At 30.9% G+C, this 18,912-nt stretch overlaps 1 protein-coding gene across 1 annotated transcript; it reads right to left on the bottom strand.

The window, feature by feature from the left end:
- Positions 1-211: 211 nt before the first annotated feature.
- LOC116121221 lies at positions 212-7,891 on the bottom strand. Its single transcript, XM_031407167.1, has 13 exons — positions 7,839-7,891; positions 7,146-7,196; positions 6,480-6,751; positions 6,318-6,392; positions 6,163-6,221; positions 5,905-6,040; positions 4,853-4,949; positions 4,682-4,748; positions 3,764-3,862; positions 3,503-3,592; positions 1,804-1,958; positions 821-922; positions 212-708 (listed from the first exon to the last, which is right to left on the bottom strand). The coding sequence occupies exons 3-13, from the start codon at positions 6,730-6,732 to the stop codon at positions 558-560; spliced, it is 1,284 nt and encodes a 427-aa protein (XP_031263027.1). The 5' UTR covers positions 6,733-6,751; positions 7,146-7,196; positions 7,839-7,891; the 3' UTR covers positions 212-557.
- Between the last annotated feature and the right edge of the window lie 11,021 nt (positions 7,892-18,912).

Here is an 18,912-nt window from a genome sequence, read left to right on the forward strand (position 1 = left end):
AAAGGAAAATAAATTAACAAAATGATACTAAGTGCAAAGAACAATATGATGATATAACAGATGGTAACCCTGAACCAATAACATGTATGAGGATACAGTTTCAGTATGCAACACAACATAATTGCTGGCTACTTCATAGATAATTAAAGCTGTAATGGCGAAGAACAACAGTGTCATTCAAGCAGTACAAGCAAGGACTTGTACATCTCTGTTACCAAACAAATGGACATTTTCATGGCTCATTTAAGTGAAGAGAGAGCATACATAGCTTTACAGTTTCGGCAAAGAAAACCATCCCTTCGCTGGAAACAAACAATTTACACACAATGGGGAACTTGTGCAAGGATCTATCACAGGATGAGTTATGAATATCATGGTAATAAAGAAGAAAATGGAAAAGGAAGATACAAAAGAAAAAAGTCGGAAAAAGACAGCTGAATAAATTGAACCTTTGATGCACACAACAATAGAAGAATTGTCCACCTGGTTGACTGGCCAATCTGTGCTTGAGATTGGCCCATGTATATCTGTAAGTTGAAATTTATATCATATACGGCCTATCTTCGGTCACCCTTGAGTTGGTTGGAGGTGGTTTGCACCCTATTCATGTTCTCCATGTTCCAAGAGGGGTCCACTGGAGGAAGTTGAAATTCATCAGGTTTCAGGGCCAGAGCAAAATCAGGTAAGGTTGGTGCCGTCTCCATGATTCTGTAGTGAAAATTACCAATATCCATGTTATCATTCATTGTCAACCTCTCTCAACCATAATAAAAAGGTTGCATTAAGACTCAATTAATTATCATATGATAACACAACTTACTTTTCATGGGAGTATAGATCACGGTTTATCCGAACCTTGCTTGAAGTATCTTTTGGAATTTTCTCAGAGAGATACTTCATGGTTCCCCAAAGCGGCGGATTTCTACAGACACCAAGAATGACAATTAGGAAGTAGTTCCAAATAAATCAAATTGTTATACTACTCCACATACCAAAGAAAATATAAAAGAAAAAAATTCAATTGATATAAAAATCATTGTTTTGCAAATAGAACGAGATCTAAGCTTTGTATAAACCAAAATGGTCACGAGAAAAATCTTCAATATAGAAAGCACTGTAACAAGAATAGGGAGAACCAGCTTCAAATGTATGTATACATGCAAACATGTTGTACAAAAACATGGTACCAGTTAAATAGTTTCATAAGATTAAAATGGATAATGAAAGCCACATGACTGCTTGCTGTTACAGACAAGTCAAATCGTAAATCAAGTATTAGGTTCAAGAAAGTTCTTAAGACAAGTCTGGATCTTCCAGATTTTATAATTTCTAGAGAAGGAAATAGAAGCACAAGTCAAATCGTAAATCAAGTATTAGGTTCAAGAAACCCACTATATGATGATTATTTATAGTTCAATAAAACAACTGACTTGGTGACAGGCACAGTTGTTCTTGCGACAGTTCTAATCAGGATTAAGAGTTGGTTTGCTTATTTGCATCAAATGTATGATATGATATCCAACGTGATACATAGAAGTATCACATGTAAGCACACCAAGCATAACAGATGAGGCCGTTAAAATATACAAGTGCCATAACCTAATGATTAAGGTGGTTTGGCAAAACATATCTACACTATATAAGGCTGCTACTGCTTATCCACAAAAGGAGACAAATATCGTGGAAACAGTGCTACCATTAAAATTATAGATAACAGTCAATTTGCTCAAAAGATAAATGATCCATTACAACAACAGACATCCAAAAAAAAAAAAAAAAAAGTATAGTGGTTCTATAGAATACCTCGACAAAGGAGGAGCTGCATTAAATGCTTCACCAGCCTTTTTACTCTCTTTGAAATACTCATCTGCAGCTTGCAAAGCAGCTACAGCCATACCATGAAATTTCTCCGTGTTCCCCTCATCAAGGATCAAACCATGATAGTAATATGCTGCAGCCTATACAGTAGGAAATAAGAGAGAAGAAAAGAAGCACAATGCAAAAACATTAATCACTTAGCTAGAAAGTGCAAAGACAAGTGCAAATTTATTAAGAACATCCGACCAGATGTTAGAAGCAGACGAAATCAAGTTGGGCCATAAAGAATGACAGCAAGATAAGTGGCCAAAGTCAAATCAAATCCACCAAAGATAATTAGTTATATGCAATATATAGTCAAACTGTGGCCCTTTAACTACTTTAAACATTATTTTCAGACCTAGACAAGATATTTAGCTTCCAATACTCATTCCCCTTATACTTTCTAGCTATTGGATGAATATGCCAGACTTTTGCAAGCATACAACATGCCAGTGAAAAAACATTAGTGATTCAAAGGATATAAAACTAAAGACATAGACAGGAAATTTTTCACAATAAAAAGTTATTCCAAATTCCTCTGCACTTTGCCACTGACAATGTTAACTCAATCGCGGATCCAAAAGGGGGGAAAAAAAGAAAAGAGAATATTCCTGATGTAGCCAATGAAATCTCAGCCTAATAGCACCACAGAGAGTGGGGTCTGATTTGATTTCCAAAAATGGTCAGGAAAAGTAAGTGCTGATCTATAACCAATCAAATTTCAAATAAGGAGACAAAATAATAAAGAATCAGATGTATGCAATAATCATCCATATGACATTGATTACATGTCTATACAGGAGGCCTTTAACATATCTTGGAGCATTCTGAAAGAACATTACCTTCTAACACAAACACACATCATAAATATAGACCATCCAGAACATATATGCTTGCCACTGATTTAAACAAAATCAAAATTGACCATATCACCACTTCAGAAAGAGAAGAAAAGAACCATCTCATGACCACTAACAGCCCACCACTATGATCCAAAAAGATCTAACGAAATCATGAGTTCATCCACAGATTGATTTCCTTGTTACATGAGATCTCAAACTCTCCAAATTTTCTTCCAACACCCCTCATACTTAATTTCTAGAACCATAGAAACTAACCAGGAAAATACTAGATGCATTTGGAAATTTCCTCACTTCATACACGTTTGAATGGTAATCATTTCTTATAACAGGTTCTGGATATCAGTATTAAATAACCATATTTTACTCCACTACAATATGACCTAGAATATCAAGTACAAACACCCAATTTGATACCATATTATCACTAATGATTAAAAACAAACTCCCAATAAAACACTAGGAAGATAGAATGTACAGTTTATCCAAGAACAATATTGCCTAATACTTAGTACTTTACACTCCTAGCAACATCCAAACTTGGACTGTCCATTTAGAGATCCAGATGATAAACAATCAAATCCATTGGATCCAAACCCATGAACACGCATACCCAGATTAGCTAGAAGTTATAAGTAATAACAGTAATCAAGTATAAACAATTAATTACAATAAAAAATAAAAAATAAATAAAGTTAGGAGATAAGATGACAACAATAAGTGAGCAGTGAGAATTATAGCAAAACAGAAAAGGTAAGTGCGGGAAAGGAGTCATGAGATACCTTTGCTTCAACATATTTCCACTTTATAAAGAGCCGATGTTTTTCCCCCCAGCCATTTGTTAATGGAAGATTCATGATGTTGTCTTGAGCCTGTGAAGCAAATGCATAAAAAAGTAACACATTTTAGATTCCTCAGTTGGATAATAGTTAAACAAATGGATAACTATTAAAGTACAACAAATTTATTACAATATCCCAGAATTCAGGAAACATTCTTCGTTGATATGAGCTAAGAAAAATGATTAAAGGTAATGCATTTACCTGCTGCCAGTACTTTACCATCTCACATGCAAGTCTTCGCTTAACAGCCAAAGTGGCTTTTGTACTATCAATGGCCATTCCAAGTTGGATATCATTACACTACATTAAAAAACACAAAGAGTGGGAAACAAAGTGAGAGAAAAAACAGATAAAAGCGTGGAGATATAAGGTCTGTTTAAATTTAAACTCATCAAATTTTGGGCAAGTAAGAAAGGTGCACACACATCATCTCGTATCTCAGCTTTGAGAGTTCTGTTCCTCCTTACATTGATTTTTATTTTCCTGACTGTTTCAGTTGTTTACATATTACCTTGTACAACTAAATTATAATTTTCATTGAGAGATTGTAAATATACCATTGATTACATGAGTCTAAGTGACTACTACTAAAGTTTATTGGAGGAAAAAATCATAATGCAAACTAGAAATGATATATTACAGAAAAGACCATTACTACAACGGCTTCAACACTAGTTATCACAGATAATTTTGGAAAAGGTAATTAACATAAGACCATATACTGGGAGGTGGCACTTCAGTAGACTCACATGTACGCTAAATAGTAGGGAGAGTTATATAGTCATGCAGCTCTTTAATCTGTTAACGGATAGGCGGGAAGGAATGAAAGTGATAAGGGAATAGACTTAATCCTTTCTTTCACATTTGCTTGAATTTAAAAAAAAAAAAAAAAAAAAAAAAAAAAAGTAAGAAGGGAAAAGACTTCATCCTTTCTTTCACCCATTTGGTAGAAGAGGACGAAATATCAAGATAGCGGACAAGACAGAGTGAGAGAGAATGAATAGAAAGAACAAGGGTTTGTCACTATCCACTCTTTAGCATATCTATACCATTATAAGAAGAAGAATATGTGTAGAGGAACAGTTCATGAACTAAATCCATACAAAGAGCGGCAAGTACCTGCCCTAATGCTTGCAGGCAAAGTGCTCGGAGAACTCCTTCTGCAAGGTCTACTGGTAAGTCCCTCCTGCAACCAAAAGCAGAGGTCAATAAAGAAAAAAGACCCCACAGTTCGTGAAGAATTTACAACACTTGAAGTTGCTCTTTGTGCAAGTCTTTATCTTTGTAAACCTGAGTTCAGAAGATAACTGTGGCAGAACATGTCGGACAGCGCAATCTAGGTATCCTGCTGCCTTCAAGAAAATGTCAATTGAAGCTCGCCTGCTTTCTATCACACAAGAAAGAAAATGACACCTTTTCAGTAGGAATAGACAAATTAAATTTCCTTATGTGGCACACAAATGATAAGGAATGAATACATAAAAGCAACATAAAAATTTTGAAACTACCACATCTCGCTCGATATATCCCCAAGCAATTATCTTAGCAGGAAAATGGATGATATTAACAACTGTTTAGAATCTTGTTATCAGATAAAACAGAAAAGCCTTTCAGATTGCAGGCTGGAAATAAAAAAATTATAACCCTATTATGAACTCAATTGAATTAAAAAATGTTTGAGAACAGATCCTGCAATTAAACCATTAAAGTACACAGCAGAGAGCAGTCACCAGGTTAAGTATAGTGTTTCATACAACACTCTTAAATCTCAGTAACAGAACATATCAAGTGTAGTTAACAAGTATGAGATTAGTACATGGAAACAGACAAAATCCTGATTAACCTAACCAATAGACTTTTAAGCAAATAGTCCCAAAACCCATCTGAGGTAAATGACCAAACAATGAAAAGAATAAAACCAATTTCCATTTCCCGTATAATTATTAGTAATAGCAGAATCTAATCCTCCAGCCCTAGTATCCAGTATGAATGTAAAAGCTTTTAATATACTGGCTAGCTTCTCTTATGTTAGAGCTAGAATAGACAGATTTTTGACAATTTACCTGGACATACGCTGTTGTTTTGTCACAAGAAGTTCATATTAATTCAAAATTCGTTAAGATAAGATCAAATAAATTGCAAAATGAACAATTGAGGTTAGACATATATACATGTCCAGCACATTAGGTACATTATTGGTATCCTTCAATTAGGAGAATACTTTAACTTCATGTCCTCAAGTAAACATTTCAAAGCTTTTGTAATTACATCAAAATAATGATGATGAAAAAGGAGAGAGAGATGGAACATCACCAGCATAAAAATTTGCAATCAGCACTTACCTTCAGATACTTTTGGCTGATAACCATCAGCAGATGTTCTTGGAAGAAGCAATAAGTTGGCCTGTGATAATGATAACGTTGCCATCAAGTGCAAGACTGACAACACTTCATACCAAGTATTAGAAATGGCTGTTTCCTGCAAAAAAGTGATTCATATCAATCCAGCATTTTGACAAGCAGAGGAATGGAATCCCAAATCAAGACAAAATAAACATAGACAAAAACATGTAACTCAATAAACTAGAATCATACTCCCACCTCTGCTTCATCCTCCTGGTTTATCCAAACAAACTGTACTTTGTGTTGTAGATGGTTTCCTGCACAATACAAACAATCAACAACATTAGAATTTACCCTACACAATCAGGCAGTTCAAACAGTCTTCCAAACATCACAACAAATGCATTCATTACCATCTTTTACTAATCCCATAAGTACAGGCAAGTAATCTTCGAGAGCCTGATGAAGATCAGCCAATGTTGAACCTCCTGCAAATAACAATTCAGGTTAATACATCAACTAGTGCCAATGAACTCTTAATAAATATCATTCTTTCCTACTTCGGAGAAACAAACCATGTTGTGTAGCACTTTTTCTTCTTGTTCTTGAAACTGTTGGTCCTTCTTGGGCTGCCATGACAACTATACGTGTTCTTAGAGCAGATAAACGCTCCACCAAATTCTTCGACAAGTTATCACCAAGTGATTGAGAGAAATCAACAGGTATAGGAATTCGTAAACCAGGTACATAAACAGAAACATCTCCAATATTTCCTGGTCTCCTTCTATTTCCAACCGTATCCTTGGACGTTGACAAAAAGCATCCCATATCCTCAAACTTATTGTATCTACCAATTTAAGGAAACCAAAAATCAAATTAAATTTTCGAAGTACTCAATGCCTCTCATACAGAGGGCAACAACTATAAATATGAACTGGGAAAAGTACAATATAAGAAAATGAAGTTCAAAGAATATAGACAAAAATCACAAGTGGACAAGTAGCAGCAGAGACAATTAATGTTCAACTAACAAACAGCTGAACCAGTTGGTTACTCACGAGTAGCATCCAAATCACACTCACTGGAACTCTCCAAAAGTTCTCGAAAATGAGAACTTTTCCATCTAACGATTTTCAAAAATAAATTAAAATATTTTTTCTTCTCTTTTCTACCTTCAATGAGCGGTCCATTTTTCATAAATATATTTGACAAAATGCACAAAAAAATTTAAGTTCTCTCACCTAGTGCTCTTATCAGAAGCTTGAGTGATGGGTCAAAAGTTGAAGTAGTTTCTGCACCAGAACAAAAGACAAGTTAAAGGCAATGCATCACAAGTAAAGCATGAAAATTTACTTCCTTTTAAAAGAGGAAAAAAAAATTAAATAAATAAATATTAAAACTTGTATCATATGCTTTACAATTACAAATGAAATTTCAAAAGAAAAATGTGAAGGAAAAGATTTCGAATTCAACCCAGCTAAAAATAAAAATAAAATAAAATAAAAAAGGGTAGGTGACAAATAGATCAAAGCTAGGCATGAGTCTGATAATATAAGTTCACAAAAATTGAAATGAAATAATAGCAGGAAAAAAGTCCAAAATTGATTAATTTTACGAGTAAAGAATATCCAAGTGAGTTCAAACAAGCAACACACAAAGCAAAGCGATTGCTTCGTCTGTTAGTTTATTATTCTGAGAATTGCGTATCTATGAATTAAACGACCAAAATAAACCAAAAGAAAAACACTCCTCAGACTTGCTGAGAAAACGCAAGAAACAGAAAACCCAGAAGAGCAAATTCACGCAAAAAGCAACAAAAACCCAGTTGTTCAGAGAAGAATTTGATCATAAAAAACCAGAATTAACATCATTTGAAGAGATTGAAACGGAGATGAAATGGGAATGATGAAAATTGAAATTGAATAAAATCTTACCATGAATTGAAAAGGGTGTTGGGTGTGAAGAGAGTATAAGAAAAACTGAAACTTTGTATATCAAATGAAATTCAAACCCTAAGAAATGCGGAGAGTAAACTAACTGAAAGAGGGAGAAATTGAGGGTTGGGTAATTGGATGATTGAAACTTGAGAGAGAGAGAGACAAAGAGAGAATTGAATTGGATTGGAATGGAATGGAATGGAATAAAATAAAATAAAAAAATGCTAGAAACACAAGAGAATATGCTAATGAAAACTGATGATAATTGCAACCATTTATATTAAGTACGTAATTTTCGCTTTGCTATCTTACTAGCACCTAACTCCCTTAACTCTCTCTTACCCCTTCTTAAACCTTTAGGTTTTGATAAGTATCACAAACTCCCCTTATTGAGATAAGTTTAATGGGAAAAATGTTGCCACGTCATTTTAAAACAAGAACGTGGATTGTCTTACCACATTCACCTATTTGACATGATGAGACCGTCTAATAGTATAATGACATATAGAGTATAGTTTTTATAACCATCTATCATAATGGTAGTTATTGATGAATGATAGACAGTAATTATTGATCAATTATAATAATAGACAGATAAAAGTTAAAATTATATATATATATATATATATGAGATAACATGCCACTATATTATCTAACAGTCTCACCATGTCAATCAAATAATGTGGTAAAGACTGTCCCATGTAGGTATATTAAAAAATTAATTTGGTTTGGTTTAGATTTTCTGGTTGGGTTAAAAGGTTTTGTAGATGCAGGTTAATATTTTAAAAAGTATGAGTTTTAATAAAATTTAGTGATCTTGTAGCGTGTACAATATAACTAACCTAAAGTTCTATAAAGTGCGCCTAAGTTCACCACCTAGTTGTGGACACTATACAATGTATTAATATCCTATGCTTTAATTGAAGAATATAATTGAAGCATTCAATTATGATATTGTATTAACATCATAGAATCACCTAGTACTATATTTATATTAATGTAAGGTTATATAGTCCAATTATGCATAATCTCTATTAATGTATGCCTCAATCGTTAATAATATAGTTAATTAATGTCACCCATCAAAATTCTTTTCTATCAAATCCATGATATAGTTTCAAAAAAAAAAAAAAAAAAAAAATCGATGATATAATATTTCATGGTAAGAATGTTTTAGTTTAAAATACTATTAAGTAGAAGGTATTTTAGGTTTAGAGAGATTAGACCCACAGGTTTTTATAATAGAGCACTTATACCCTTATAATTGACAAGCACTTTTTAAAAAGTTAATCTGGACACAGAATCTTGGTACAATAACTAATATACCATTATTTTATCTTTTCCGCTACAACAAAAAGAAACTAATACCTGAAATTTGTCATATAATTAAGTTATTAAATAATTTAAAAATATTAAACTTTGACAATTCAATAAGGGGGTGTTTGTCTGAGCTTATAAAAATTAGCTTATAAGCAACAATTACTTATAAGCTAAAATTAACTTATAAGCATTTGAAATTTTAAACAATTACGTGTTTGGTTAAAGTATTTATAAGTGACTGATAAGTAATTAACGTGTTTGGTAAAATATGGTTTATAAGTATATTTTATTATAAAATTACTAAAAAATGTATTACATTAAACAAGGGCACACTATGAAATTTTAAAATTAAATAAGGATAATGTGATAATATACTTGGTCAAACTAGCTTATAAGTAAAGTGCTTATAAGCCAAAAAAAAAAAGTATCTCCTCCCCAACTTATTTTTTTTTAGCTTATAAGCTCAAAAAAAATATAAACAAACAGGTCAGCTTAATTTTAGAACTTATAAGTAAGTTTGATCAGCTTATAAGTTTAGACAAACACCCTCTAAAACATTTGAGAAATAAAAAATTGTTTTTTTTTAGTATTGTATGTTTTACTCTTATTATAGTTATTTTTCACAAATATCATTCAACTACAAGGGTGCAAGCGTTTCATTCTAAAACCTATGGATCTCTCGGTATCTCACTAAACATCAAGGGTGTCTATAAAGCCTCTATTAATTAGTATTTGAGAATAATTCCATAATTAGTATTTCAACATGTGCTCTTAAGGTACACTTTAACTACCCTTAAAGATTAAAAATAAATTAAAAATTATATTTTTTTAAATCTTTTTTTGTATATATAATAAATAAATATTTTATCTTCTTGCATAATTAACATATGTCTTAACGAAACACACTTTATTACAACCCATTCAAAAAATAGGGAACACTTGAAAGTGGGAGAGATTTGTCAAACGCGGCGCCTTAAAACACACGTGAAATGATTTGAATTGAGACTTGTTGCCAGTGTTTCCAGTTGTGTTCTTGGCTTCTCGCCAAACCACTTGTGTTTTTGTTCTTCTTTAAAAAATGCCAAAAATATTAAATTTAAAAAACAACCCAAATTTTTTTTTTTTTTTTATTTTTTATCTTCCACTAATATTGGCCCCACATTCTTTTTTTATAAAAATGAAAAATTAATTAATCTAGTTTCAAACACTTTTACTGTATTATTATTTGTTTTATTCGGAAATTATAACATTATTAATGAAGCCACTCGAAGCTTTGACATTTTTCTAACACTATCGATTTTTTTAATTCTAGAGACTACTAAAATGCAAACATGATCTCAATTGTCTTATTATGCATAATGTATATTCCTTCAAATTATTAAATTAGAAAATATATTTTACACCCCTTAAGAATAATTAATTTAAATACCCACCTTGTTTATTTTGAGATTTATTATGATTTCTTTCTAGACTTGTGTAAAAACTTTTTAATATTTATTGATATTGTGATTTGAAGTATGTAAGATGCGTGGTGGAATCTACATAGGAATTTGTATAAAACTTGTAGTCTCGATGTTGAATTGATGAATGAATGAAAAATTGAATAATAGCACAAGGAAACGATTTTTAAAGTGGTTTTGATGCTTAATGTAAATCTCACATCCACTTTTATTATGTATTGTTTTCTTTGTGCACTGGTACGATTTACAAAGTATTAATAAAAAATCAAACCCCTTAATCTGAATGAAAAGTAAGTTTATATATTGTTACAACGATAAAGTTGTAAATAAAGTTAACTTAAAAAAATGATATGTGGTGTGACTTCGTACTTCAAGAATTCCCCGCACAACAATATTTATGAAAAACATCTTAGGGTGTGTTTGGTTTATTATTTTGGGTAGGATTTTAGAGATAGTATTGGATAGTTGGATAAGGGAGTATTACGGGATAAAATTTAAAAATTTATGAAAAAGCCCCAACATTTGCTAATTTAATAAACACCTCAATATATTAAAATATTGTAAAATGACAAAAACACCCCTACCACCAGCAATGCCAGATTCCGGCCACCACCACCGGAATCTGGCCGGAAAATTGGATAACCACTCATACATGTCGGATCTGCCGAGTATTCGATCGATATGGCCTTTTCCGGCCATATCCACCACGGATCTGGCCGAAAAAGGCCAGATCTAGCCATTACCGTCCACTTACGGTGGTCGTGTGACTGTTCTGACAGATTCCGGCTGGGTGAGGGTATTTTTGTTAGTTTTTAAACTTTTTTGGAGGGTATTATGAAATTAATAAACTTATAGGGTCTTAAAATAATTTAAAAAATAGACTAATATTTTAGAAAAAACATGTCAAACAACATTTGAAGAATAAGATTAGGGATATGAATAAAAACAATAAGCCAAACGCATCCTTAATTATCATAAATTAAGTGGTTCTATTGACAATTAGACAGAAATTAAGATGGAAATATGAAAAAATTTCAGATTAAAGATTAGAAGAATAATATTTTTTAATAAATTTAAATTTATTTCACAATTATTTAATAAATAAAATAAAATTTTGAAAGGATTGTTAAGAAAAGGAACGTTGCCATTTAGGTTATGTAATTGTGAAGTAGAAGATAGGTACAGAGAGAACAGCAAGATGACAAAAGACACGCGTCAGATAGTTACGGATGTAGGCTAGTGATTGTCTGTCTGATGGTGGCGGCAAGAAGCAAATGAATCCAACAAGCATCACGGTAGACGAAGCGACACGTGTCTGACAGACGTAGTGCCTTGACGTATAAGGAAGACGATCAAAGGAATGTAGCAATTTGTTGCTTTGGAATGTTCGCAATTCTCACCTTTTATTAGTCGGAGTGTATTCCCTCCACCATTTACCAATATAAATTCATAATTAATGTTAGAGTAGTGATATTTGTGCCAATTGTTCTGGATCAAAAACTTTTTTGAAAAGGTAAATTTACAAATTTATCCTTTAATAAAATAAAATTATTTTTGGCCCATAAACCTTGCTTTTTGGAGAGAAAACAATTTAAGGATGAGAGATAAATAATTATTATTTCAATATTTCCAAAAATAAAAGTTGGAAAGTAGAAATTAATTTATAATAATAATTTATTTATTGGAAAGTTGGAAAGTATGAATTAATTTATCGTAATAATTAAATTGCTTTAAAAAAACAAAAAAAACAAAACAAAACATGTAAAAGGTACCCGTTTGCAAGTGTAATCTCTTTTGTAAGTATAAGCTTTTTTCTTGTATCATACGGACCTTTATCATCCAAAGTTGAAGTGTAATCTTTATTGCAAGTGTAAGAATCCTTTGCAACACATTTTCATACAAATGTACAAAGTGTGTTGAGTTAGCTTGAATGTTTAGCCAAGTACAGTAGTTTAGTTATTGATTAAAGTATTTATTTGAGAAGCATTGTTTTGTCAATTATAATTAAATTTATAATTGTTGGCATGAGTCAAATTTAACATTAATTTTTGTTTTATCCATATCACCCTTTTAAGTTCGAAGTCAGGACACTAAAAGCATATAATATTTCATTTTAAATTATAAGTACTAGGAATTGAAATGACTGTTAGATTAAAGTAAAAAAAAAAAATTGATTCTATACATTAACTTTTGAATTTACTGTATAAACTTGACCGCATTAAGTTAGTGAAATCATATAATATATTGTTTTAAATTTCAAGTCCGAGCAATTAACTTTAAGTGCACACTAAAATCTTATAATATATTATTTTAAATTCCATGTCCTGCAGTTGATTTGAAATGACAATTAGATTAAAGTAAAAAATTTAATTCTTTAAAAAAGGAATATTAAAGAAACCATGGCTAATCACCACGAACTATGCATCTCAGAGCAACTGCTTTTTCCAGTCGTGAAAAATAGATTTTATTTGAAATTGAATTTTTATCACAAATATCTTCATTATAATTAAATTTATAATTATTGGTATAAGTCAACTTTATAATAACTCTTAACATATAATTAAATTAAAATATTAGTAACAAACCCAATATATGTCATTGGAATTCCTCGAATTTCAAATTTTATTTAGTTATCTCTCTCATCATTAAATTTTTTTTTTATTTTTTAATTCTACAAGGACAAATAGGTCTTTTCCATATGAATCACCATGTGAAAAGTCAAATATATCCATATTTTATCTGGATTAATTGATCCAACAAGCATTGTTGTTAATGTTAATTAAAAAAATTAACATTTTGATTATGCCGATACTAAATAAACACGTTGTTATTCATTGATATCTTTGAAATGTTATATAATCATGAAATAAAAACGGACCTTGCTACACTTACTGATTAAATTACCGATTTTGATAAACCGACCCACTGCCCAATTATTCAAATCTCAAAATTTAACTCAATTCACCAAGAGTCAGTATGTCAAATCGGTAGTTTAATCGGTAGCTTTAGCATTATTGAATAAAAACATGCTCTTAGAGTACAAATAGGGGTAAAACCTACAAATCAACCCATTTATGGGTAGCTAGATGGTTAGACTTAGGACAAATTAGGGACTGTGTGAATAAGCATACAGCTTCAGGTTTAATTCCTCATCTAGGCATCTATGATTTAAGTGAGGGGTCGTGGCGATAGATTATTACGCTAGTCTAATCAAAGGATTAGTTAATGTGCGCTTAGATTGGTTTGAACACATTAGTTAAAAAAAAAAAAAAAACCCAAAGTTCTGTGCACGAGAAGAGCTGGAAGAAATTTAAAAAAGGGAGCATTCTGATAATTACCATAGTTATTTGGTCTGTAAAGTGTTATTATTACGAGTTTTAGGGGTGCAACACATTAACTCTTAATTTTACACCGAAAGCATTCCGATATTATATTTATTTTCAAGAGTTTTGAGAAACAGTAGGGGTGCACTTGATTCATTATTCTGATACTTTTTAGAATAATATTTTTTTAAAAAGTAAAATTGGGTGGTTATTACGATATAAGATTTAAAAATTAACAAAAATACCCCATATATTTGTTTATTTACTAAACACCCCTATAATAAAATATTAAAAATTAACAAAAACACCTCCACTCACCCATTAAATACCGACAGCTAGTCACCACTGCCAAAGGGTGGCCGGAGTCATCGTATCGACTCACGACTGGTTGGATCTGGCCGGTTGTGCGTCGATAAAGTCTTTTTCGGCCAAATCTACGGTGAATCTGGAAAAAAAAGCCAGATCTAGCCGCATTTGGTCGTTAACGACGGCCATAGATATGGCCGTCGTTGACGATTGGCTAAAGCTAAAGATTTGACTGTCAACAGCCAGATCTTTGGCCATAGATCTGGTCGAAAAATGCTAAATCGGCGCATTTTTGACCAGATCCAACCGATAGTGTGCCATTATACCAGATTCCGACCAGCTTCATGCGGTGGTGGCCGGAATTTGGCAAATGTGGGTTGTTAGGGTGTTTTTGTCAATTTCAAAAAAAAAAAAAATGGGTAGTGTTTAGTTAAATTAGCAAATTTATGGGTTTAAAAAGTATTGAATAATATAGAATAATATTTTGAGAATAAGGAAATAAATGTATATTTTAGATAGAATATGGAATAGAATACTGAAAAATTGTATACCAAAGGGGCCTAGATGTTGACATTCGAGCATGAATAGGGGTTTAATTTATAACAATATTTGTCATTAATTAAAAGATATATGCTTAAAAAAAATATATGAAAGAATATTAGGGTTCATTTATTACAATTGACATCTCATGGAACAACACAAAATAAAAACATTTTTCCTCCCCTTTTTTGGGATCTTGAGCAAAATCAAGTAGGCAATTTGCTAAGGATAGATTCCTAGCATACTTAGGGCATCTCCAACCTAGAGTCATTTTGGTGTAAAATGTGCTCCAACCTAACACCAAATTGGTATAAGTGAACACTATCATGTCAAATTTGGTGTAACACTATTCATCCACACCAAATTGGTGTAAGTAAACAGTGTTACGTCAAATTTGGTGTAACACTATTCATTTACACCAATTTGGTGTGGCACTATTCATCTACTATAAAATATATTTTATTTTTATTATTTGTATTTATGTTAATTTGATTATTATTTATATTAATAATTATATAATTCAAAAAATGATGAAAAATTAGAAACAACACTTTAATTTAATACAAATATTAAAGTATAATAACTCAAAATAAAAATTAACACTAAAATTAAAAAAAAATACAACATAAACTAAAATAACAATTTCGTATTCCAGTAGATTAATTACGAGTCTTCTAAGATCATCAAAATACTGGAAAGAACTAGAGCTATTTTGAAATCCTTGACCTTGTTGTTGAGCTATTTTTTGCATAATTCTTAATTACGCATTTTAAAAAAACTCAGGCAAGCTTGGATCGGTTATGAAATTCAAATCCGATTTCAAATTTTTTTTGTTCAACATCAATAAATCAAGGATACAGAGGCTCATCATGCTCTTCGAAATGCATTAATTGATCATTTGTGGGAAGAATATACTAATTCAAAAAATTAAATTACTATCAATATGAAATTTTACTTTTGTGTTGTTGTTGTCTTTTTTTTTTTTTTGTGGCATTTTATATTAGATGTAATTTTTTCTATATTAAATGTAATATTTATTTGATTAAATAAATGCTTAATTTTATTAAATTAGTATAATTTTCAAAGTTATTATTATTTAATAAAAATATCATTTCTAATATTTAATTAATATATACAAAAATAATTAGTAAAATCGATTAATTGTTGATTATTAATAGAAAGAAAAGAAAGAGAATATTCTAAAAAATATTCTTTTTTATATAATATTTGATGCAATAGGTTGGAGATGCAATAGTGAAATACAAAAAAAATTACACTAATTTGATATGAAACTTGTACTAATTTGATGTTTGTGGTTGGAGATGGTCTTAGCATGTTGACTTATTTCTTTATTGAGAATACTATAAGTTTCCTACGCATGACATCAAAAGATAACTAAAACAAAGTGTATATTTGTTATAGCATATGATGTGAAAGTGATTCAATTTTAATTTAATCTTATAATTTTCCTCCTTCTTAACCATATATATAAGTCTTCATTAGAAAATTAAGTTTTTGCATTTTTTTTTTTAAATTTCAAATTCCTCTAATAGTATGCCCTTTTATATTATAATATGTTGTCTTAACGTATATGCATTTAAACGGTGTATTTTATTTATAAAAAAAAATAATTTTATCCTTAAATATGTTAACGCGTGGAAGTAGGACATTGAATAATCACATATATTTGTAGTCGCTAAATATCTCCTTGACTTTGTCATATTGTCATTAGTAGGCTCTAAATTGAAAGATTTTTTTTTTTTAAATTATATGAAGATTTATATGTATGCAATTAGTTAGGGACATGTGTTGGTATCATAATTAGGGAAAAGACATAGATAAAATGTTAGCCTTTTATTTAATTTATTTTCTCTCAATTGCTGTCATTGGCATTCTAAAGACTTGATACTACTAAACATGCAAACCAGATCCCTAAATTTCCCTTCTTAATAAAATCCCCTCTTTATGTGCTTAAAAAAAAAAAAAAAAAAAAACTTAATTAAATTGATATCAAATGACACAGATCAAAATTACTATAATTTGAGTCGGTAATGTTATCTCTTATAATTATAATTTAATGTCGTGAATTGATATATTATATTTCTTGTAGGTGTTGTTAAGTATTTATTGTACTACATAGATTTATTTTATCCATCAATCATATATAATTGTAAATATAGTGAATTTTATCAATCCATGGTGTTTCTTTACCTTCTAAAAAGGTTTTAGGGTGTGGGGTTTGTTATTATAATTAATTAAATTCAAAGAAAAAAAACAATAACTATTCGTATTTTTAGCATTACCAAAATCTCGAATATATATAACTATCTCTAAATCACTTTTTTTTTTTTTTTTTTTTTTTGAAACAGGGTGTTTGGGCCAACGCTCGCGTGCACCTTGATTAATCTCTGTAGGTGATTAGCATAACATCCCATTGCTATGATCACCTGACTAATCCCTATAAATGATTAGCACAACATCTTATAGACATGATCACCCGCTTAAATCTTGGGAGCCAAGGAAATTTTTTTTTTTTTTTTTTGAAACAGGGTATCCGGGCTAACAGTCGCGCGTGCCTTGACTAATCTTTATAGGTGACTAGCACAATAATACACCGTCATGATCAATCAACTAATCCCTATAGGTGACTAGCATAGTATCCCACTAATATAACATCGTACCGGTTTATTATAATTAACTAAATTCAAAGAAAAAAAACAATAACTATTCGTATTTTTAGCATTACCATAAATCTCGAATATATATAACTATCTCTAAATCACTTTTTTTTTTTTGAAACAGGGTGTTTGGGCCAATGCTTACGTGCATCTTGACTAATCCATATAGGTGATTAGCACAACATCCCACTGCTATGATTACCTGACTAATCCCTATAAGTAACTAGCACAAAATCTTACCGACATGATCACCCGCTTAAATCTTGGGAGCCAGGGAAATTTTTTTTTTTTTTTTTTTTTTTGAAACAGGGTATCCAGGCTAACAGTCGCGCGTACATTGACTAATCTTTATAGGTGACTAGCACAACATCATATCGTCATGATCAATCAACTAATCCCTATAGGTGACTAGCATAGTATCCCACTAATATAACATCCTACCGCCATGATCACATATTTAAATATTGTGAGCGAAGGGGATTCAAACTTGAGACTAAGGCTTAACCACACATCCCAGTGTTTGTCTTATCACTTAGCTGCCAAAGGATGCATATCTCTAAATCACTTGCATATGAGTTATATTTGGATTTTTTATAGACAATGCGTTTATAGTTCCCTCCATATTCATCAAGTATCAATCGTAATATGAATAGATTATGATTTGTCAAAAACTCGAAGAAATTAAATCGTATCATTATGAATAAAACCGTACAATTGAAATCGATTGATCATCTCTCTATAAATCTAAATCAGATATTTGAGGATAACATTTCATGAAAGGATCTCCATGTCAAGGGGAGAAGCCAAAACCTCACTTTTGCTAAAAATTGATGTAATTTGAATTGAAGTTTGATTGAACAAGAAAACACAAAAATCCTTAAAAAAGAAAAAAAAAATATTAACAATAAATAATTTGGAAGTTCAAAATTCAAATGTTGTAGGGACCAGACAAATGACTAACCTACAAAACGCCACCGTCCAATGTTATCAGCCTTCCACGTGCATGCACACGTGGCATTACGTTTGCATAACGTCAGCTGCTATATCATCTTCGTGATCTAAAGCCTGCCTTTGATTGGACCATTCGCCTCCTAGGACGGTGCCTAAATATTTAAAAATGAAAAGTCTTTAATTATTTTTATTTTCTGTTTTAACTCCTTTTATAATTATTGATCATTAACTTTTATTTCTACGTATTTTTTTTTTTTATGTCATCCGTTTTGACTTGTTGAATTCATCTTTAATTTTTACTCCAAATTTGCATAGACAACAAATTTCTTTGAAAATTTTAAAATATAAAATTAAATTAAATCCATTAAAAATCTTTTTTTAAAACGAGAATGGTTTAGATTTAAGTGATATTTAAAGAAAACTAATATTGCACTGCAAATTAGAAAATAATTTATCATATTGCAAATTTATAAGGGATTTGGACATTCAACTC

Source organism: Pistacia vera, unplaced genomic scaffold (assembly GCF_008641045.1).
Source record: "Pistacia vera cultivar Batoury unplaced genomic scaffold, PisVer_v2 Contig970, whole genome shotgun sequence".
Taxonomy (NCBI): Eukaryota; Viridiplantae; Streptophyta; class Magnoliopsida; order Sapindales; family Anacardiaceae; genus Pistacia; species Pistacia vera.

What these genes read in the sequence shown, in the direction of transcription:
- LOC116121221 (XM_031407167.1), bottom strand. Translation starts at nt 6,732, where the DNA reads ATGGGATGCTTTTTGTCAACGTCCAAGGATACGGTTGGAAATAGAAGG. An exon ending in GGAAATATGTTGAAGCAAAG is followed by an intron (nt 1,959 to 3,502) that starts GTATCTCATGAC and finishes CCTACTGTATAG; the next exon opens with GCTGCAGCATATTACTATCA. An exon ending in GATCTATACTCCCATGAAAA is followed by an intron (nt 709 to 820) that starts GTAAGTTGTGTT and finishes TTTTCACTACAG; the next exon opens with AATCATGGAGACGGCACCAA.